The 21,725-nt window shown below is 36.5% G+C and overlaps 1 protein-coding gene across 1 annotated transcript in view; it reads left to right on the forward strand.

Moving 5' to 3' along the window:
• ZNF565 (zinc finger protein 565) overlaps nucleotides 1–17,944 on the forward strand; it is a 33,673-nt gene extending 15,729 nt beyond the window's left edge. Inside the window, exons 2-6 of the mRNA XM_019749936.2 lie at nucleotides 384–477; nucleotides 2,129–2,202; nucleotides 4,566–4,692; nucleotides 5,384–5,479; nucleotides 14,262–17,944. Of these exons, the coding sequence (XP_019605495.1) occupies nucleotides 2,194–2,202; nucleotides 4,566–4,692; nucleotides 5,384–5,479; nucleotides 14,262–15,523 (1,494 nt within the window). The 5' untranslated portion in view covers nucleotides 384–477; nucleotides 2,129–2,193 and the 3' untranslated portion in view covers nucleotides 15,524–17,944. The remainder of the gene's footprint in view (nucleotides 1–383; nucleotides 478–2,128; nucleotides 2,203–4,565; nucleotides 4,693–5,383; nucleotides 5,480–14,261) is intronic.
• The last annotated feature ends 3,781 nt before the right edge of the window (nucleotides 17,945–21,725 follow it).

Here is a 21,725-nt window from a genome sequence, read left to right on the forward strand (position 1 = left end):
TATTTCTTGCTCATGCTACATGCCCAGTGCGGGCCAACATAGACAGGGTCCCAGACCAAAGTAGACTCCACCAGCCTGTTGCTGTACCTCCTGAAATGCTCACCTCCTTGGCCACCACATCAGAGAACAGAAAGATTCGGGAGTTGTGCAGTCTTTCCAGTGCCTCAGACTGAAATGACATACATCACCGCAGCTCACATTCCATTGACCAAAACCAGTTTATGGCCCTGCCTAACTGCAAACGTTGAAAAATGTCACCTTCTGTGTGCCCAAAAGGAGAGGAAAAGTAGATAACTGGAAAACTGGAAAATGGTGAAACATTAGTAATAAAATTAGTAATGTCTACTACATTGGCTAAGACCCATTTCTTTTTCTATATGTAGGAGGTCGCTTCTGTAAAGTAGGAGTGATTTCTTTTTGGAGCAAAGAGGACATCCTGGAATGTGGAGAGAGGGTTGACAAGAGGCCTGTCTACAGGTGAGTGAGGGAACTAAGGAAACAGGAAGTCTTTCGTATGAAAGCTCACCTCCTCCATGGGAAGTCAGGACCTTTTAAGTTATTATTTGAGAATATGTCCCTCAAAGGCTCTAGGACTGTGGAGAAAATCAAGCTCCTTCAGCACACAAGTTCCCTAAGTCAACTACTTCACTGTCACTCATGAATCATTCCATCATATTTCCTTTTATAATGTACCCCCATTGAGGAGGTAGGAATTAATTCTTTATGATTATAAAATATATGCTTAAGGGAAAACTTGAAAATACAGAAAAAAGGAAAACAGATCCCTCATAATTATACACCTAGAGATAACGTTGTGAAAATTTAAGTAAAAAATTCAGTTCCTCAGTCATACTAGCCACTTTGCAAATGCTTGGTAGCCACATGCAGCTAATGGCTACATTATTGACAGTACAGATTTCCATCATCACAGATAGTTTGTTGGACAGCATTGGTCTAGACCTTTCGCCAAACTATACAAGTCATTCCAAATTATTTTCTGTTCTCCGAACATACCATATATTATATTTTTGGTCCACTGTTTTGCCACTGCTTTTCACTCTGCTCAGAATGCTCTTCTGTCCCTTTTGTGTCTATTCAAATTCTCTGATTTTTAGATCCCAAATCATGCTCTGTAACTTACAGGAAATTTTCCTTGACACCACCCCCATTGATTAAATTAGTCTTCCTTCTGACACTCCTACTGTGGAAGCTTCTTGCACCTTTAATTAGAACCAGCCTTACTACCCTCCTTAAAACCCCTGAGTTCTCATTACCTTGAGGTACAGGCTATTCTCCACAGAATTCTAACCTCAGCAACAGCCAGCAAGTGAGGAAGTGGTGTTCTGCAGGAAAGCAATAGGGAGGGTTTAAATGGAAAGTAAGGAGTGCTGGGCCAAGAGGCTGCTACAGATTGAGTTTGCACTCATGTCAGTATTGTGGCTGTGCACGTATGCTCATAAGATGCTTGCATTACTGTGGTTTTTTCACTGCAGTCTGGCAAGGTGAGCTGTGGCTGGAGGCTTTGACAAAGCCTCTGGTATGGGTGGCATGGCCCCCTTTTGGACTTAGAAGGAGAAAGTAGAGCCAGGGAGGTACCCAAAAGGTTTTGCCTGTTGAACCCAGAGAAGCTGGAAGACTGTTCAAGTCTTTTTCAGAAGGTTTGGCCTGCACAGGTATGCTGTGCTCCTGCCTTGCAGGCACTGTCCTCATGCTTACAGGATAAAGGGGTGAGTCTGAGTCATGATCTTCCCTGCTGCAGCTGCAAAGGAAGAGCTGCTTGGAACAGGTGGGAGCTGTCTACGCCCCATTTAGGGCATAGATTAGCAGCAACAAAATGAGGGACTGTCCAGGCCAGAATCCCTCCCGCTGAGGTACATGGGTTCTGGGTCAGTACTGGCACACGTGCCTTGAATCCTTTTGGTTTCCCTGGGGTTTAAGGAGGGTCTGGGTTTTGTGAACTCTGTAGTTCTTAGCATTAGGGTTGTATGGTGGGACAAGGGGAGGCAGGGAAGCAGAGCAGGGACGCTGGAAGTACAGTCAGTCGTTTTCAGCTTGTCTGTTTAGGAGTGCTGAGGCGAGCTCAGTTTATGAGAGATTTGTCCCTTCTCCCCCGACTCTGCTTTTTCAGGACTCTGTACTTGTCCAAGAGAAGAACCTAGAGAAATCTGAGCAGGTCAGGGAGTTCTAAAAGCCATGGCCCAGGTAAGTTGAAATTTCCTCTGTCCTTGAAATAACCTGTTTTCCCTCTAGATCAAAGGAACATTTGTGCTCTTTATCCTGAAACTTCCCTATCCCGCTGAGCCCCACGCAGTAACCTGCTCCTCCATAGTTCCTCCATTCCAGGGCATGAGCGAGGGTGCCCCACCCCCCTTAGTGGCCCTCTCTGCAATAGTGTTCACATACGGGCACAGCGCTTCTACCAGAGCACCAAGGGAGCAGAAATAGATTCTCTTAAGAGCCTCCCTCATCAGAACCATGGTTGAATGGGACCAAAGATAAGATAACTTTGATCTTTTCCATTAACCTAGGTGATTTCCTTTTTTTTCTTCTATTTTTTGTCACCTCCTCTTTAAAAATCATAAAACATTTCACACTATCAGAAGTTCTTCGGTGTGGACCTTGAGGGTATTATGCTAAGTGAAATAAGTCAGAGAAGACGAATACCATATGATCTCCCTTATATATGGAATCTAAAGAATAAGATAAAGAAATAAACAAAACAGAAATAGACTCAGAGAGAGAACAAACTGATGGTTGCCAGATGGGAGAGGGTTTGAGGGGTTGGGTAAAAAAGGTAAAGGGATTAAGAAGTACAAACTGGTACTTACAAAGCAGTCAAAGGGATATAAAGTACAGCATAGGGAATATAGTCAATAATATTTTAATAACTAAAATATTAGTTACAGTGCCAGGTGGGTACTAGACTAATTGGGGGGAATCACTTCATAAATTACATAAATGTCTAACCACTATACTGTACACCTTAAACTAATATAAAATAATACTGAATGTCAACTGTAATTGAAAAATTAATGTAAAAAATGTTCTTCAGTCTTGCAAGGGAATTTATGAGAGATGAAAATAAAATGGTCCATTTTGAAGTTGAACAATATGTGTTGGTTGTGGGCCACATTTATGTGACTGAGGTAGGTATAACTTCCATCAACTTTCTAATTTTAGAAACAAGGAAAAGCAGACAGTGAAGGATGACAGATATTATCAAGTATACAATAAACTGAAGATTTTACAAGTCTTATTTAAGCTAAATGCCCCAAAATAATGGAATAATTTTATTTTATGGGACATAAAGTACAATGTTATATAACAAATAAAAGACCCTTGTGTTTATTATAAAATTTGCTAAAACAAGAAATATGCTCATGATGACTAACAAACAGAAGCAGTGGGGACCCTGTTGTCACTTTCAGCAGTATAGTTCTTTGTTGTATGGGTAATTAGGTACATAGCCCCGACCGTTCAGGACACCTAACATTCCTGATGCCAGCTCTAATGTCAGTAGCACACTGCCCCCCCAGCCGAACCTTCCCCAACATTGTGACAACTAGACCACCCTCTGCATGATCCCAAGTACATCCTGAAGGGGAAGGTATAACCTGCAAGTAGCTTGAGATCCGCAGACTGATTATGCCCTGAATCTTCAGGAGAGATTTAAAACTTCTATAAATCCCATATTTTAAGATAAGACATTTTGGATTCTTTCTTTTTTATTATCTCAAAGGAGAAATGGTAAAAAGCGATGCATTTTAAAAGACCATTATTTGCTAGGCCCCTGTTAAATCATGAACCGACTCATTAATTTTAACCTCATTAAAAATGGGACAGCCAGTCATTAGGAGCCTCCTAATAGGACGCCACAGGAAGCACACAGTGCCACCTCTGATATATTCATGCCCCCCCCAAAATATGTTAATCAGGCCTCCAGATCTAACTACCTTTTCACAGAAAATACGGAAGTAGAATGACATGTTAAAACCACAGCATAAAGATGCAATCAGCCAAATCCAAACTGTGGGGAATTCAACGGATTCAAATGTTTCTTTAATAAACACATATCAATAAAAACTTTAAAGGGTTTGTGGGGACTGTTAGAGATTTGAGAGACTTTAGCAAACCTATCAACTAAACAAAACTGTGGATCTTGTTTGAATCCTGATTTGAACAAACCAACTGTAAAAAAATCACTATTGAGAAAAATGGGGCAATCTGAAACTTGATCTGATTATTAGGAAATTAGTGTTATAAGTGTGATAATGATATACTGGTTATGCTTTAAAAAAATTCTTATCTGTTAGATACTGAAGTGTTTGTGGGTGAAATACTATGATGTTTGGTATGTGAGATTTGCCTCAAAATACACCAAGGGTAGAAAATGGAAGGGAAGAGATAAACAAGATTTGCAAAGTCTTGTTAATTGTTGAAGCAGAGTGATGGATTCATGAGGGTCATTATACTCTTCTGTATACTTTTGTGTGTTTTGAAAATTTTTGTAATGAAAAAAATAAAGTCCTTTCATTTACTAGTAATGAGTGGATTCATTGTTTCAGGGATTGGTGACATTCAGGGATGTGGCCATAGAGTTCTCTCAGGAAGAATGGAAGTGCCTGGAACCTGCCCAGAGGGACTTGTACAGAGATGTGACTTTGGAGAACTTTGGTAACTTGGTCTCACTAGGTAAGGAATTATATAGTAGAGCGCCAGCCCGAGAAACAAGGCTCCCAGGGACTACAACAGTGGGTGGCTGTTACCACCTCTGGCCAGAAGGGGTAAAGGAAGGAAACTGTCAGTGGAAGATTGTGAGAACTAGAATCATGGAGAAGGGCCTGGCTGACAGCAGCTATAGCTACTTCCAGAACTCAAAGGCGGAGGGAAAGAGATAAAAAATACCCTGAACTCTGTCTCCTCCTGCCTGCTGATCTCCTGCTGCTTTCCATTTGCCACACCCAGTGAAAAAACGACAGGGCCAGTATTATATAGTCCTTACAGGTAAGCTGTCTGGAGCACAGAGCACAGGGCCAGGAACAGCAAGGAGTGGATTAGAGGGGCAAGAGAGTGAATGGAGAATAACCACCATAGTCATCTACTCCGAATAATTCAGGGCTAGCCTGAAATTTCTGGTGTTTTCATGGTGAATTTTTAGGGAGACTTACAAGTTTCTGGCTGAATTTCTGCTCTGTTCCCAAAGGAATTGTTTTGTGCTTTGTGGAAGTGGAAATGGGTAGTTCCATTGGCACCTCCATCTTCCCCCTTTTTGGACAACCTTCATACTTTCCTTTATATAATTGCCTCACTTCGTGGTGACAAAGAGACTAAGTTTGAATTTTGAAATAGCATGATCATTCGCCATTTCTTTTCCTATAAACAGGACTTTCCGTTTCTAAGCCTGATGTCATCTCCTTATTGGAGCAAAGGAAAGAACCCTGGATGATTGCAAATGATATAACAGGACTATGGTGTCCAGGTGAGCAAGGGTTGATCCAATGGGGGAGGTCATTGGGCATAATAGCCCAGTGGGTGAGTCAAATGGTAATAGTAATTTGAGTTTTTATCAGGAAACTCCCCTCAAAGCCCTACCAAAAACTGAGGAATAAAAGCCTGAGACTTGAAGACATGAAGAACAAAGACCTTGTCAGCATCAGCTTTCAGGGGAACCTTGCCCTTATCCCCGCTAATTCCTCTCTGTTCTTTCTTCTCATATTTTCTTCCAATTCCAAAAAGGGATGTGCTCCCATCTTCTCCAGTGGCAGCTTTTTCACTTGTACTTTGGATCCTTTTTTCTGTAAGTTTCTTCATCCCTTAAAAACAGCATCTCACATTACTTAATTCAGAAATTCATTTATTCTCTTAACCTTTGAGAGAGAAGGATGTGTAGTAGTGTCTGAGGATAGACTCTGGAGTCAGACTGCCTGAGTTCAAATCCTGGCTCTGCCACTTAGCTCTGTGCGTTTAGGTAAGTTATTTAAATTCTCTGTGTTTCAGTTTTTTCCTCTGCAAATGGGATAAAAATAGTGCCTGTCATGTAGTTATTGTGGCTTTTGTATGCATTAATAATAATGTGAAAATGCCCAGAATGCCAGGCAATAGTGATCACTAAATAAATGTTAGCAAGTATTATTAATTGGTGCTTGCTAGGCAGTATTGGAACCTTTGAATACTTAATTATCAGCTACCCCCCTCCTGACTAATCTGCTATTCATTTATTTCAATCTGGGATCATTTCTTCTCTATCTAAAAAACACCCTTCAAATTTCCTTTTGTGAGGGTCTGCTGACAGATGCTCTCAGTTTTTGATCACATGAAAATGTCTTCATTCTACATTCTTCATTTTTCTTGTAGGATACTTTTACTGAGTATGGAATTGTTTTGGCAGGAATTTTCTCTCATCCCAAACAAGAAATCATTCCACTGCCTTTTCTCTTCCAAGGTTGTTGATAAGTCAGATTGTTCCAGTTTTGGAAAATGTTTTACATGTATTTAAAACAAGTGTTCTTTGGATAGGACACTCACTTCTTTGTTTAACTATAAACCTTTTGATAATATAGTTTAGAATTTGCTTGTCCTTTAACTTTCTCTGTACTTGTGCTATCAAATTCTGAAGGCTAAATTATATGTTTTGCTACTACATTTTACATTTTTGTAAAGATGAAATAAAGATCCTCATTGCAATTTGTACTTTTATCAGTACACTCCACCCTTTATTTTCGCAATTAGTGCTTTTAACATTGAATTTTATTTTTTCTGATATTAATATCAAATGCCCTCTTTTGTTGACTTAAAAAATTAATATATCTTTGCTTATCATTTTTTTTCAATTATTGCCACTTTATTTTAAGGGTGTCCATGGTAATAAGGATGCTATTAGAGTTTTCTTTTTGAATCAGTCTGACATCCTTGACTATAACAAGGGAATTCAATTCATCCTCATTTATTGTGGTAATTAATGTGTCCTCGTTCCTGCCATTTTATTTTATACTTTCTATTCCTCATTCTTATTTTCAGCTATTCCTGTTTTGCTCACATTTTATCACTTGTTCTATCTTCTAGTGATTTTGAAGTTGTACTTCCTGTTGTTTGTAATAGAATAGTCTTTAATTTGACTTTTAAAAATATGCTTAAACCTCATATAGTATCAATTATTATTATACTTTGAATTTCACTGATAAAAACTTTGTGGTAACTTGTTTTCTCTCTTGTTATATAAGTGCCTACATAATACCCTCGTTTTGTGCCTCTTGGACCACAAAGCTTAAAATATTTACCATCTGGTCCTGTAAAGAAAATAAAATGTTTGCCAAACCCTGATTTGGAGATAGAGTTGAAAGTTCATGTTTGAGGAGAAAAGTATATATAATCAAAATTGTATTTGTCATGCACCTGAACCAGCCTTAAATCACCATAACATCTGCACTTCAAAAGCTCAAAAACCAAAAATCAACTGTCTAGCTTTTCTTGGTACGTTGGCTCTAAACTGCATTTCCTTGGGAGAGTGGTCGCCAAGGGTAAGATTGAACAAGTGTGATACATTGACGAATTACTCAGTGTTTTCTTTGTCTACTAGTTTGCTGTGGCTTCTGTAACAAATTACCACAAACTTGGTGACTTAAAACAACACAAGTTTGTTATCTTATAGTTCTGGAGATCAGAAATCAAAAATGCATCTCACTGGGCTCAACTCAGGGTGTCTGCAGGGCTGCAAGGTGTCTCAGGGCTCTAGGGGAGAATCAGTTTTCTTGCCTTTTCCATCTTCTAGGGGTCGCCTACATTCCTTGGGTTAGAGTCCTTTTCCATTTTCAAAGTCGACAGTGAGGCATCTTCACATCTCTCCCTAACTCTGACGCGCCTACCTCTCTTTCCCTTATAAGGACCCTTGTGATTTGGTGGGGCCCACCCAGATAATTCAGGATCTCCCCATCTCATCTCAGATTGAGGCAACCATAATTTCATCTCCAACCTTAATTCCCCCTTGCTGTGTAACATAACATATTTACAGGTTCCAGGATTTAAGACATGCATATCTTTGTATGTGTGGTGGTGGTGGGGGGTTGTTATTCTGCCTACCACTCTGTATATGTTTTTTGAACACAGATTATTGAATATGTATAAATTCAGTGTCTATAGTACGTATGACTCAACTGAAATTCTATATTTTATTGCTAGTAAGCCCATTGCTATTTATTCCATAACAAGTATTATCTTTCACAGACTGTTTGGTCAGTATGTTTTCTAACTCCTTGTAGTTCTGGGGTTTGAAAAAAAACACAACATCTTATTTAATTAGATTTTTTAAAATTGTGACAAACATTACATAAACTTTACCAGTTTGAACTTTTTTTATTTATTTAAGATTTTATTGGGGAAGGGCAACAGGACTTTATTGGGGACCAGTCTGTACTTCCAGGACATTTTTCCCAAGTCACGTTGTTGCCCTTTCAATCTTAGTTGTGGAGGGCGCAGCTCAGCTCCAGGTCCAGTTGCCATTGCTAGTTGCAGGGGGCACAGCCCACCATCCCTTGCGGGACTCGAGGAGTTGAACCGGCAACCTTGTGGTTGAGAGGACACGCTCCAACCAACTGAGCCATCATCTGGGAGTTCAGCGGCAGCTCAGCTCAAGGTGTCATGTTCAATCTTAGTTATAGGGGGCACTATCCACCATCCCTTGCGGGACTCGAGGAGTTGAACTGGCAGCCTTGTGGTTGAGAGCCCACTGGCCCATGTGGGAATCTAACCGGCAGCCTTCGGAATTAGGAGCATGGAGCTCTAACCGTCTGAGCCACCAGGCTGTCCGAACATTTTTAACTATACAATTCACTGGCATTAATCACATTCATAATGTTGTGCAACCATCTTCACTATCCATTTCCAGAACTTATTCATCATCCCAAACAGAAACTCTATACCCATTAAATAATAACTCTCCATTTTCACCTCCTTCTAGCCCCTGGTAATCTCCGTTCTACTTTCTGTCTCTATGAAGTTGCCTATCTTAGGTACCTCATATAAGTGGAATCATGTAATAAGTAGCCTTTTGCATCGGGCTTTCACTTAGTGTAATGTTTTCAAGACATTCATGTTGTAGCATTTATCAGTTTCATTACTTTTTAAGGCTGAATAATATTTCATTATATAATATATCACATTTTGTTTATCCATTCATCTGCTGATGGACACTTGGGTTCTTTCCACCTTTTGGCTGCTGTGAATAACGCTGCTGTGAATGACGCTGCTGTGAATGTTGGTACACAGTACCTGAGTGCCTGTTTTCACTTCTTTTGGGTGTATACCTAGGATTAGGTGGTAACTGTGTTTCACTTCTTAAGGATATTTCTCAATTTTTAAGAGCTTTTTATAACTCAGGAAGATCATCCCTTTATCTGTAATATAAGTTTCAAATATTTTCTCTGTCATTTGTCTTTTTTTTTACTTAGCTTTTGGTGTTTTTTGTTCATGTGTGAGGTTTTGTTTTGTTTTTCACCGTTACACAGTGGAATTTATCAGTATTTTCTAGCTTTTGGATTTTGAGTCATTGTTTCATTGTTAGAAGATTTCCCCATATGTAGATTATAAAGGAACCCACTGTTAACCTAAAACTAAAAGGCCTTGCAAAGTGAGAGGCAACAGGCATTTATTGAGATCAATAAGACTAGCTACTTATGGGGCAGCCAGGTGGCTCAGTTGGTTAGAGCACGAGTTCTGAATGACTGGGTTGCTGGTTCGATTCCCACATGGGCCAGTAAGCTGTACCCACCACAACTAGATTGAAGGACAATGACTTGGAGCTGATGGGCCCTGGAGAAACACACTGTTCCCCAATATTCCCCAATAAAATTTATTTTAAAAAAAAGACTAGCTACTTAGGAATCATTAGCTCAGGGAGACGCCCAAATAAGGTCCCAGTTAGGAGATAAAGGCGATGGGTATTTATGAGAAAGGCAAGGGGAACAATTACATCAATAGAAGGCAGGCATTTTTATTGGTGCAGATAACATGGCTTAGTGACATTAATTCTAAACAATGTTGTTAATTTTCAGTGTAGAAACCATCAGTCCAGTAGTCATAATAACTGCTTTCTTGTTATCTTTGCAGACAGTTCCTTTGCAAGGCACAGGGTTGCTTAGGCCCAGTGCAAAGGTTATTTTGTCCTGTTTTAACACTTCAAAGATCTGAGGCATAAGACATGCAAGGCAATTCCTCTGGCACGTGCAATGCAGTTCTTTTGGCATGGCAGCTCTGATTCCGTTTTAAAGTGGCTCCATTTATATTGTTTACATTTTCCCCCTTTTGATTAAGATCTTTCCTTGAAAGTATCACTGATCAATCATCAGAAAGCAGCATTGATCAGTTATTAAAAGCATCATTGGTTCTCCATTCTCAGGTGGCTCATTTTGGGTATGTCATGTCATTGTCCATCCCTTATTTCCAGGAAGGCTCTGTCTTGGTATGGCATGCCCCATGTAGAAAGGAAAGTAGTTTTGTTTGTTTGTTTGTTTTGTTTTTGAGCCCTAAGCCACCTTTGAGCAACAAGAATACCAGAACAGAGGAAAGCTTTTTTAAGGGCAAACATCTATAGTTTTTTGAGGGTTTTATATGTGAAGTCTCATAGGCCTTAGTGATCATCTCAAAACGTTGAGTAATCGTTATCAGAATGGTGTCTTTATAACATCGAGCCATGCAAGACAAGGATTTATAACAGCAAAACTTTTTATAATAGCAAACAAAATGTTAAGTCCAATTTGAAGAGTAGATCTGAACCAGAAGGCAATCCTTGAGGGCAGTTAGTTGAAGATACTAAAGAACCATGAAGTGTTAGTAGACACTATATTTAATCATTTGACTTTTTTTCTAGTTTTATCTCTATCTTACCAGAGATGTTCTATCCAAGTGCAACAAGAGGTATTAATAACAGGGCAAGCCCCACCTTGCTTATCTAGGCTATGGTCAAGAGCAATTCTGTTGTCTAAAATAATTCATGCAAGGGAATTTAAAGTTGGTTTTTTGTTTTTTTCTGTTTTGGTTGGCTATTGCTGTGGTGGTCATTATAATACCTGACCAAGGAAAAAGCATTATTTTAAATCTGGTACCTTCACTGGGGCTGAATTAAACATCGTTGGCTATGTGTGTAACTAGTTGTACATTTTGACCTGTGAAGTAGCTTTAGAGATGATGTCCATTGTTATCTTCTCAGACAGAAATTAAGAGGAAAAAAGAAACAATAACTATTATAGTGAGTGCTTGGCCTCTCGTATTTTTTGTGAAATTGGAAGGGACTAAAGTGAGGAAAAAGGGAAAAAAGGAAGGTGTAGATTATACAGGCCTGTCCAGAATCTTGGGTTAGTTGTTTACAACAGATGTTGTTTGTTTTATTTCTTAGTAATTTAAAATTTTTGAGCAGTGTAGTTAGGTGAAAGAGCTTTCTTTAAATTGGGAAACATGAATCCAAGGGTCAACATCTTTAAATTTGGTCACATATCAATCAGTTATGAGTACCTGAAATTTTTTTAGAGTGTCAGTCTTTTCCATAATGTCAGTCTTTTCTCTGAAGATGAAACATGTCTTTGTAGAAACATTTTTGTAAAAGCATCAGAATACAACAATAAATGTCTGTAAATGACAAAAGACAAAAATGGCCGTGGTTAGAGATTTGGTGAAAGTTTACACACATATGTACATATAAATAATGTAATTGACTTAGTTACCTATTCTAATCTTGGTTAGCTTACCCATATATAAAAATTTTTTAAAGCTCTCGCTTCCACGAACCTTTTGTAAATATACACACCTTTTGTGATGTATATAAACCTTTTGTAACACATTTTTTTTTTAGGTTTTATCTTTTTTTAAATTTTGAAACATTTTACTCTAGGATAAAATCACTTTATTTATTTATAAAAAGATGTACTTTGTATCTTTTCTTAATCTAAAAAACATTTTTTCTTCAGCAAAAGTACATCTCTGTTTCATCTTTCGCTACTGAAAATATACATTTTTTTCATATATAGTTATGTTGTTTTATCTTTATTATTTTTTAATAGTTTTGTAAAAACATAGCTTTTTTACAAATCAATTTTGTACAGGAACTTATGTAATAGTTTGTAATTTAAAAAGGCCTTTTTTTTTTTCAGTCTCTGTGGGCAATCTTTTGGTTATTTCCTGGGTATTTATATTTTTAAGACATGATAAGAGTTACAACTTTAAGAGACAGAAAAAGACTGTAAGTTTTTTGGCATTATTTATTTGATAACACTTCCCATGTAATTTAACATTTTAAATAAGAAGGATTAGTTTAATTTTTTTTTCTTTTATAAAGAGAAAGAACAAGTCTTTAAAATGTTTTAGGGATCCTTTTGAAAAACTTCAAAATTTTTAAAAATATCAAAGGTCAAGACAAATAATTTTTGAATTTTGGGAAGTTGTCAAACATCAAGTTTCAAAATATTTGATTAAATAAAATCATAGGTCATTGTGAAACAATACTTGCTATTTATTTAAACAAAGTGACAATAAAAGACTTTAAAGACAAATACAGAAGGTTACATAGTTGTAAACAAAATTTTAGTTTTTTTAATATTAAGACTCTTTACTGAAACAATTAAAGATCTGATGATAAAGAGCATAGGAAATCATTTAAATGAAACAAAATCTTGTACCAATAGTACAGGAAATTTTTGGTTTTCTAGCAGAGAAATAACATTAAGTTTTAGCCCTACCTAAGTATACCATTGATATTAAAGCTTATTTTTTAAAAAATTCTTATATAGTAACAATTTAATTTTAGCTAGCTTAATACATAAGGTAAAATTTTGAAATAGCTACGACAAAATTATTTTTATTTTTTATGAAAACATATCTTTGTATTTTATATCATTTTTATTGAAAACGTATATTAATTTTTATAGTAATTCAGTGTTGACAAGTTTTAAAAACATGTCTTTTAATTACACCAAATCAGTTTTAATATTAAATATTTTCTGATACTTAAAAGTATTTTCATTAGCTTTTATTATATTTTTTAATTTATGTAAGTACTTAATTTTTTAAGGCAATTAAACAACTTTTTTATAAGCCAATATTATTAATTTTTTCTGGAAGTAGACATGTATATAGAGAGAGTGCTCAGAGATGTGATGATTTTGTTAAAAAATTTTTTAAAGAGATGTGTGAGAGAGAATTAAGGTATATGCTTGGAGTTATCAGGCTGAGAGCTTTTTTGAAAATGTGACTTTTAATCTGAGACCTGAAGGAGGAGAAAAGCAGCCATACAAAGAACCCAGGACAGGATTCCTGATAAATGGAAGAACCTGATGAGAAGTCTAAGATGGGAAAGACCTCCACTTATCTAGATGTTCAAAGGCCTGTGGTTTGGTACATAGGAAGGAGAGGGCAATGTGTTCGATATGAATATGCACTGTCCTTGGCTGAGACACAGTGACAACAAAGACAATCAATGACCTGCTTTGCCCAGAGCCTGTGAACCACGGCAATGTGTTTAGAGTTCATTCTAAGTGCAGTGGGAAGGCTGTGAAAAAGTTTAACCAGAGATTTTCATTTTGATTGGCATCAGCATCATGTGGTAGAAAGTGTTGAAAATACAGATGCCTTATTTATGTGAAATTCCCAGAATAGGCAAATTCATAGAGACAAAATTGGTGATTCCCTGCCATTGATTTCCAGAGGCCAGAGGGAATGGGGAGTGACTGCTCAGTGAGCACAGTGTTTCTATTTGGGGTGATGAGAATTTTTTAGAACTAGATAGCGGCAATGGTTGCATGACATTGGGAATGTATTGTAAACTACTAAATTGTTTAAAATAGTTAAATGGCAAATTTTATGTTATATGAATCTTCAATTAAAATACATATAACTTTTAAAACAGATACATCCATCCATATGTACGTATATGCGCACATGTACGTATGTATACAGAGGCGCACACATACACATGCGTTGGCCCTACTCCTGTAGATTTTGATTTAGTCTAGGGACATTTGTATTGTTAACAAGTTTCCTGGATGATTTGATTCCTATCAAAATTGAGAACTCCTTAATTTGTTTCCTGGCACCAGACAAGCTCTCATAATTGTGCTTTTATGTGCTTTTTAGAAATTGCACAGCAATACCTGACACTTATGTCAACCATTTACCTTTTACGGTTATTTTCATTTTGTCTCTCTAGTCTACTGTAGAATTTTTTTATTTGTCTTAGAAGAGGAGAACAGCTTGTATTTACTTTTTAAAATATTTTTCAGACTTGGAGTCCAGCTGTGAGAAATTTCCACAAAAAGATATTTTTGAAGTAGAGTCATTCAATTGGGAGCTGATGGAAAACCTTAAATGCTGTGGTTTTAAGGACTCCAGTTTTAGAGAAGACTGGGAATACAAAGACCAATTTGAAGTAAATCAGGACTGCTATTTCAAGCAAGTGAAAATCACGTTTGATGACATACCTACTTTTGAGCATCAGACATCCCTCACTTTACATCAGAGCAATGAGACTGGCAAGAAACTGATTGAATGTAATGAATGTGGGAAAGCATTCAGCCGTGGCTCACACCTTATTCAACATCAGAAAACTCACACTGGTGAAAAACCCTTTGAATGTAAGGAATGTGGGAAGGCCTTTAGTCGTGCCTCACACCTTGTTCAACATCAGAGAATCCATACAGGTGAGAAACCTTATGACTGTAAGGAATGTGGGAAGACCTTTGGTCGTACTTCAGAACTTACTCTACATCAGAGACTTCATACTGGTGTCAAACCCTATGAATGTAAACAATGTGGAAAGACCTTTAGACAGCATTCACAACTTATTCTGCATCAAAGAACCCATACCGGTGAGAAACCCTACGTATGTAAAGATTGTGGGAAGGCTTTTATTCGAGGCTCACAACTTACTGTTCATCGGAGAATTCATACAGGTGCCAGACCCTATCAGTGTAAAGAATGTGGGAAGGCCTTTAGACAGCATTCACAACTGACTGTACACCAGAGAATTCATACTGGAGAGAAACCCTATGAATGTAAGGAATGTGGAAAGGGCTTTATTCATAGCTCAGAAGTTACTCGACATCAAAGAATTCACTCTGGAGAGAAACCCTATGAATGTAAGGAGTGCGGGAAGGCCTTCAGACAGCATGCACAGCTTACTCGGCATCAGAGAGTTCATACTGGCGACAGACCCTATGAGTGTAAGGACTGTGGGAAAGCCTTTAGTCGTAGTTCATACCTTATTCAACATCAAAGGATTCATACAGGTGACAAACCCTATGAATGTAAGGAATGTGGAAAAGCCTTTATTCGTGTTTCACAACTGACTCATCATCAGCGAATTCATACTTGTGAGAAACCCTATCAATGTAGGGAATGTGGAATGGCCTTTATTCGTAGTTCACAACTTACCGAACATCAGAGAATTCATCCTGGTATCAAACCTTATGAATGTAGAGAATGTGGGCAGGCCTTTATTCTTGGCTCACAGCTCATTGAACACTACAGAATCCACACTGGATAGTAAGCCTTGAATGTTAGGGATATAGGAAAGCCTTTATGTGGTGCGCACACCTGATTCAATATTAGATAATGCCTAATGTAGTGTAATTAATGTCAGAAAACCTTCATTTGTCACTTCCATTCTGGAACATCAGATTCATACCAGAAGAAAATTTAATAAATGTGGGAGTTCTTTTTGCCTCAGACTAACTGTTTACTATGCATCAGAGAAGTTATGGTGAAAAAAATATTATCATGAATGTAAAAAGGCTTCTGTTACCGCTCAAAATGTATTAAACTTCTGAGACTTCCTAATAGAAAATAACCCTATTAAAATGTTTTGTGAATGTGCCTTTGCCATGGCATGTACCTTACTTAATATTATCTCATTTCCACCAGTTACTGACTGTATAGCATTGGGCAAATTATGCAATCTCTCTGTTCCTCAGTTTACTTATTTTTAAGCAGTGATACCTACCTAATAGAGTTTTTGTGAGGACTGTCAGATATTTTATATAATTGTGTATGCTGAATAAATGTTATCATTAATTAATAACAGTATTTCTGCTAAGGAGTTCATATGAGAGGAGAGCCTTGTGAATGTATCAAATATCAAAAAGCCTTTATAACCACTTGTTGTGATAATTCATTCTGAAAAACAGTAGTAAAGTATAATTACCATGAGAAATACTTCATTCAAAAGGCTGGAAATTAAGATTAGTCCTAAGAGCCTATGGCTACCCATACATAGGAGCCAAATCAATAAAGCATTGTCCCCCTTGTCTTTTAACTTAAAAAAAAAAAAATCAGCAGATTAGAAATTAACAGAAGAGAAGGCAAAGAAATCTGCCATTTAGAAATCTAAAACCACCAAGTTTACCTTCATTCCAAGAAAAATCAAAACTAAAATTACAAACTAGAAATGAATGACAGTGAGTTCTACAGACCAAAACCAATTCAGTGTAACCAAAGCTGTACTGTCAGAAGCCAAGGATTGAAGGTAGGAGTTTAGTTCTCCAAATGTAGATCTCCAACACTTAGTCATTGCAAATCACATACCAAGCACATTGAATGAATGAATAGTCAACTCTAAAATTTAGGAAAAAATTGCCTCATAAACCCAAGTCAACAATAAGAATGATTATTAAAAATGAAGTAGAAAACAACTGAATCTGGAGGTTGTTTATTTAACAATATAATAAAATAGACAATTGGCAGATTTGATCTATAAAAAACACATTTACCATTATGAATGAAGAAGGTGTGGATTTTATTTTAAGTAGCTCCTATTCATGACTTTAATATATTTGAAATCAAGAGAGAATGGGTTTTTACAAAAATATAAAAATTGGTTCAAGAAGATGTAGAATACCTGAATAAATCAATGTTTGTAAAAGGACATTAAAAGTCATCAAAGCTCTATCCCTTCAAAGAAAACTGTTTTACCTACAGAAACTTCAAGAAACAGATAATCCCTGAGAGAAGCTGCCAGTTCATGTTCAAGGCTAAATAATTATTAAAAACAAGGATAGCTCCCAAAAAGCAAATTGTAGATGATTATATGAAGATAAATATAAGGAAAATTCCTGCTAATTTAATCCAATCTATTAAAATTAAAAAGCTAATTTTAAATGGAATGTCTGGAATGTCACCTGTTCTGGATGAATTATGTTTTTAGAATTTGGGTGTTGTAACTCCAGGAGATGACAATGATGAAGAAAAGAGGCTGATCCAACCCCAGTGATATCTGGGTCAGGGTTTGTGAATGAATCTGAGAAATCTCAAGAAATGGATCCCCTCAGCCCTTGGGGTAGCCAGGCAGTGTCTGGAGCAGAGGGCCCATTGCGCCCCAAGTACTATCCATCTTCTCAGATACCCTAAATGTTTCATAAAAACACCTGCATTTTTTGCATGTGCCACTGCCTACAAAGGGTTAGAAAGCAGTGTTCTATATGTAATTTTTCTTTAAGTGGTTTAATGATTAGGATGTACAGTTGGAGGGGCTCAAAGCTATGACATTAAAAATTGTCATGCTGAATAGTCACATGCACAGGATAAAAAATTTTTAATTATAATTTGGTATACAGGCATAAGTTTCCACACTGTCTCTGCCCCTTTTCTACCCTGTTACATGTTATGTAGAAATCACTGCTGTGAAGTGCTTGTATATACTTCCTGATTTTTATGTTTGTATAAGGGTAGATATACACATAACATACTCTTTATAAAAAGAATTTACATAAATGGTAGCAAATCTCTATGCATTGCTATTTTTGCTTATCCATACACCTTGAAGATTGGACCATATCAATACATATGTAACTGCCTTATTCTTTTTAACAGCTGCATAGTATTCTATCGTGTTTCTTAATTTTTAACCTTAATTTTTTTCTTTATTTTTTTCTCTTTCAAACCTATAATAAATATCCTTGCATATAAATTATTTTGTTCGTGTGTGGTATATCTTTAAGATAAACCTCTAGAAGTGGAAATGCTAGATCAAAATGTACATCTTTAACTTTCTGTTATGAAAAATTTAAACATATATAAATATACACAGAATATTATAATGTACCCCAACGCCCCCATCACCAGCTTCAATGATTAGCAGTTTATGGCCAGTCTTGTTTTATCTATACTCCCACTCACTACCCCCACCTCCATGTTATTTTTGAGGTAAATCCCAGATAAATTATTTCATCCATAAATGTCTCAGTACGTACTATCTCTAAAATATATCACAACTTTAGAAAAGATTTTCAGTCCTTAAAAAAATTGATGGGTGGTCGGTTAGCTCAGTTTAGAGTGTGGTGCTGGTAGCACCAAGGTTGCCAGTTTGATCCCCATATGGGCCACTGTGAGCTGCCCCTCCTTTAAAAAAAATTGATAATACTACCTTAATGCCATTACATATCTCATAGCATTTTAATCATTTCATAAATGTCAATATAAAAATTATTAGGATCCAAATAATGTCCACAAATTGTAGTTAATTGTTATGTCTCATAACTCTCAATCTATGCATTCTCCCTCATTCTTTTTTTCTTGCAATTTATTTTTTGAAGAAACAAGGTTGTTTGCCTTGTAGAATATCTTGAGTCTTCTTTTTGTTGGCTGCACCCTGTGGTGTAGTTAACATGCTCCTCTGTCCTTGGTATTTCCTATAAATTGGTAATTGATATGTAGAAGCTTAATCAGATTGAGATTCAATTTTTTTCCTAAGACTACTTATAGGTGGTTAATATTAAGAGACATAATATTTAGGGGTCTTATGATTTAGCAGCCACTGATGTTCAATTGATAAATCTATTCATTAGGGATTGCAAAATGATGATATCCTATTATTTATTCTTCCTTTATTAGCTAGAATATTTTTATGAAGAGAAACTTCCCTTCAACTACTATTTGGTTACCCATGTTACAGTAAAGAAGAGCAGGATAAATGCTTTCTTTCTTCCTCCTTACTGGTTTTCAAAATGAGTTGGTTCCCCAGAATTTTGCCATAGTGACCAATGAGTTGGGAGGGGAGAATGTGAAGCACATTTAACAGGTTTAACCCCATTTAAGTTGTACCTCATTGATGTTCAAATTGTTTCGTGTTTGGTGTATGAATGCTTCTACCAGTTGGCTCCTGTATCCTTTTGATACGACCCCAGTAGTCTTTAATCACTTGCTTGCTATCTGCTACAAGATGTGCCAGGCTCATCTTGTTCATTTCCTGCCTCCCACCTGGAAGCAGCCATTTCTAAGGAGTCCTCTTTTCTTTTGGTATTTTGGTACTTTCCCAAATGGTATTTGGAAACCACAATTGTATTGCTAGGAGTGCTTCACTCCTGTGGTTGGACTTTTTTTTAGAAACATATACATTTTAAACTGTTTGAGTTAGTGTCCTCAGGAAGATTATGCATCTAGGCATCTACCCACAGTAGGAGAGATTCCAAAGCACCACAACCCTGGAGAAAACATTTTGAACATAGATCATTTGATCAGTGAAAATGGAAATGCCAGTTTTGTTTTCATTTGCATTTTTTATTATGATTAATGTAGAGATGATCATTTGTTTATACTTGTATATTTGTTGACCATTGGTATTGTATTTAGCATAGTGCCTAAAACATAGTAGGTACTCAATTATATTTGTGAATTGAATAAATTGTATGTTCATAGCTTTCGTTCATTTAATATTGGGTAGTCATATTTTTCTTACTAAAAGAGTTATTTTTGAGAGGAATAAATGTATATAAAGTTGCTAGTACAATGCCTGAAACTTACCAAGTGCTGGTTCCCTGCCTTGTTATTTGTAAACATTGTAATTTATATCTATTTTCCTACTTTAAGAGATAAAGAAATTGAGAGTTAACGAGATTAAGTAATTTGTCCAAATCCTCTTAAATGGAGAATCCTAATCTCAAGGACAAGAGCAAAATAGGGGAGAGTTTCATGTCTGTGTCTTTGAGAATGTGTAACTGTGCAAAGAAAAAATCAGTGTTCTAGCAGATAATCTATAAAATGCAGTCAGTTCATGGTCCTAACACAGAAAGTGTTAATGCTAGAAACAAAGATATGAAAGAACTTAAGAATCTTTTTAAAAACATTTTTTTTTGTCTCTCTGAAAAGTAAAAATGTTCAAATAAAAGAATACAAAGAACATAGAAAAATTAAGGGAAAACCTTTTAATACCTTCATTCAACCATAAATGTTACCATTTTTGCATATTTTTTCTAGCTTCTAAGGTTTTAAAAATTCATATCTTGGGGCGGAGAGTTAGCTCAGTTAGTTAGAGTGCAGTGCTCTTAGCAACAAGGTTGCCAGTTCGATCCCCCCATGGGCCACTGTGAGCTGCACCCTCCACAACTAGATTGAAACAACGACTTGACTTGGAGCTGATGGGTCAAAACACACTTAAAATAAACAAAAGTTTAAACAAATTTCACATTTTATTATGGAAAACTTCAAGCATACACAGAAGTAGAAAGTACAGCACAATAGACCCTCATATTCTCATCACCCTGCTATGAAAACCATCAATCCATGGCCAGTCTTGCTTTGTCTATACTCACACACACTTCCTCTTTCACTGGATTCTTTTGAAAGCAGAATTCAGATGTCTTATGATACCATTCATAAATATTTCCATAATTATCTCTAAAAGATAGAGACTTTAAAGAAAATCAGTAAGAATTTATACTCTTGAGCCATTAGTAGGGAGGGAGAACAATAAAATTTTCTACCAAAGTGTGGTTTAAGCTGATCCTATGATTCTTGTGATTACAGTAGAGAAAGTTGTTTCACACGTATTAGGAGAATTAGGAATTTAGGAAACTATTTTCCTAGGAACAAAATTCTTTCCCAGCATTCTCTCTTTTCAAAAAAAAAATCTTTTTTCAGGTGCAATTGTGAAATATGAAGGGTTTTTGTTTGTAAACAAAATTGACTGAATTGGTACAACTCTTAACCATAATTCTAAATCCTTGATATATTGAGAATTGTATCTGCATCTTTGCTCCTAGAAGGTAGTCACATATTTGTTGAATGACTAAGTTAATAAATTAGGCAAATGATAGAATATTTTTATGGAGAGATGTAGTGGGAAACTTCCCTTCACCAAAAAAAAAAAAAAAGATATGAAATTCTGCACTTAGAAGTCACCATGTCTTAAATTCTGACTAAAGAAGAATTTCACCAGTCATTTCAAAGAATTCACATATTTTAATTTTAGAACTAACGTTTGATATCTCATCTTTATTAGATTCATCACAACATTAATGATGCAACAGCTTGCTGTACTAATCCACCTAAATATAGCTCCCTCAGGCATCGCAAATGTAGTATCTAAAACCAGATTTTAAATTCCACCCCCGCTACCTTATAGCTCCAAATGAATCTTTTCCTTCCGTATTTCTAATATGTCTTGCTGAATAATGTCACAGTCTGCTTTGTCTCCCAAGCCAGAAATAGGTTGTCAGCTAAGACTTCTGACACCTTATCTTCCACTGTTAAAATACTAGCTTTAGAATCAGGTCTGGACTCTTATCACTAGCTAGATGATGATAACCTCGCCTCCCTAAGCTTCAGTTTGGGGCTCATAATAGTACCTTGTGGAGTTATGGAAACTTAAATGGGAAGCATCTAGCTGAGATCCCATCTCGTAATAAGCCTAAACTCCGAAAGGAAAGTTTGCTATTACAAAACAATTCCAAGTTCCTTAAATAATTGCAGGCACC

Source organism: Rhinolophus sinicus, linkage group LG11 (genome assembly GCF_036562045.2).
Source record: "Rhinolophus sinicus isolate RSC01 linkage group LG11, ASM3656204v1, whole genome shotgun sequence".
Classification (NCBI taxonomy): Eukaryota; Metazoa; Chordata; class Mammalia; order Chiroptera; family Rhinolophidae; genus Rhinolophus; species Rhinolophus sinicus.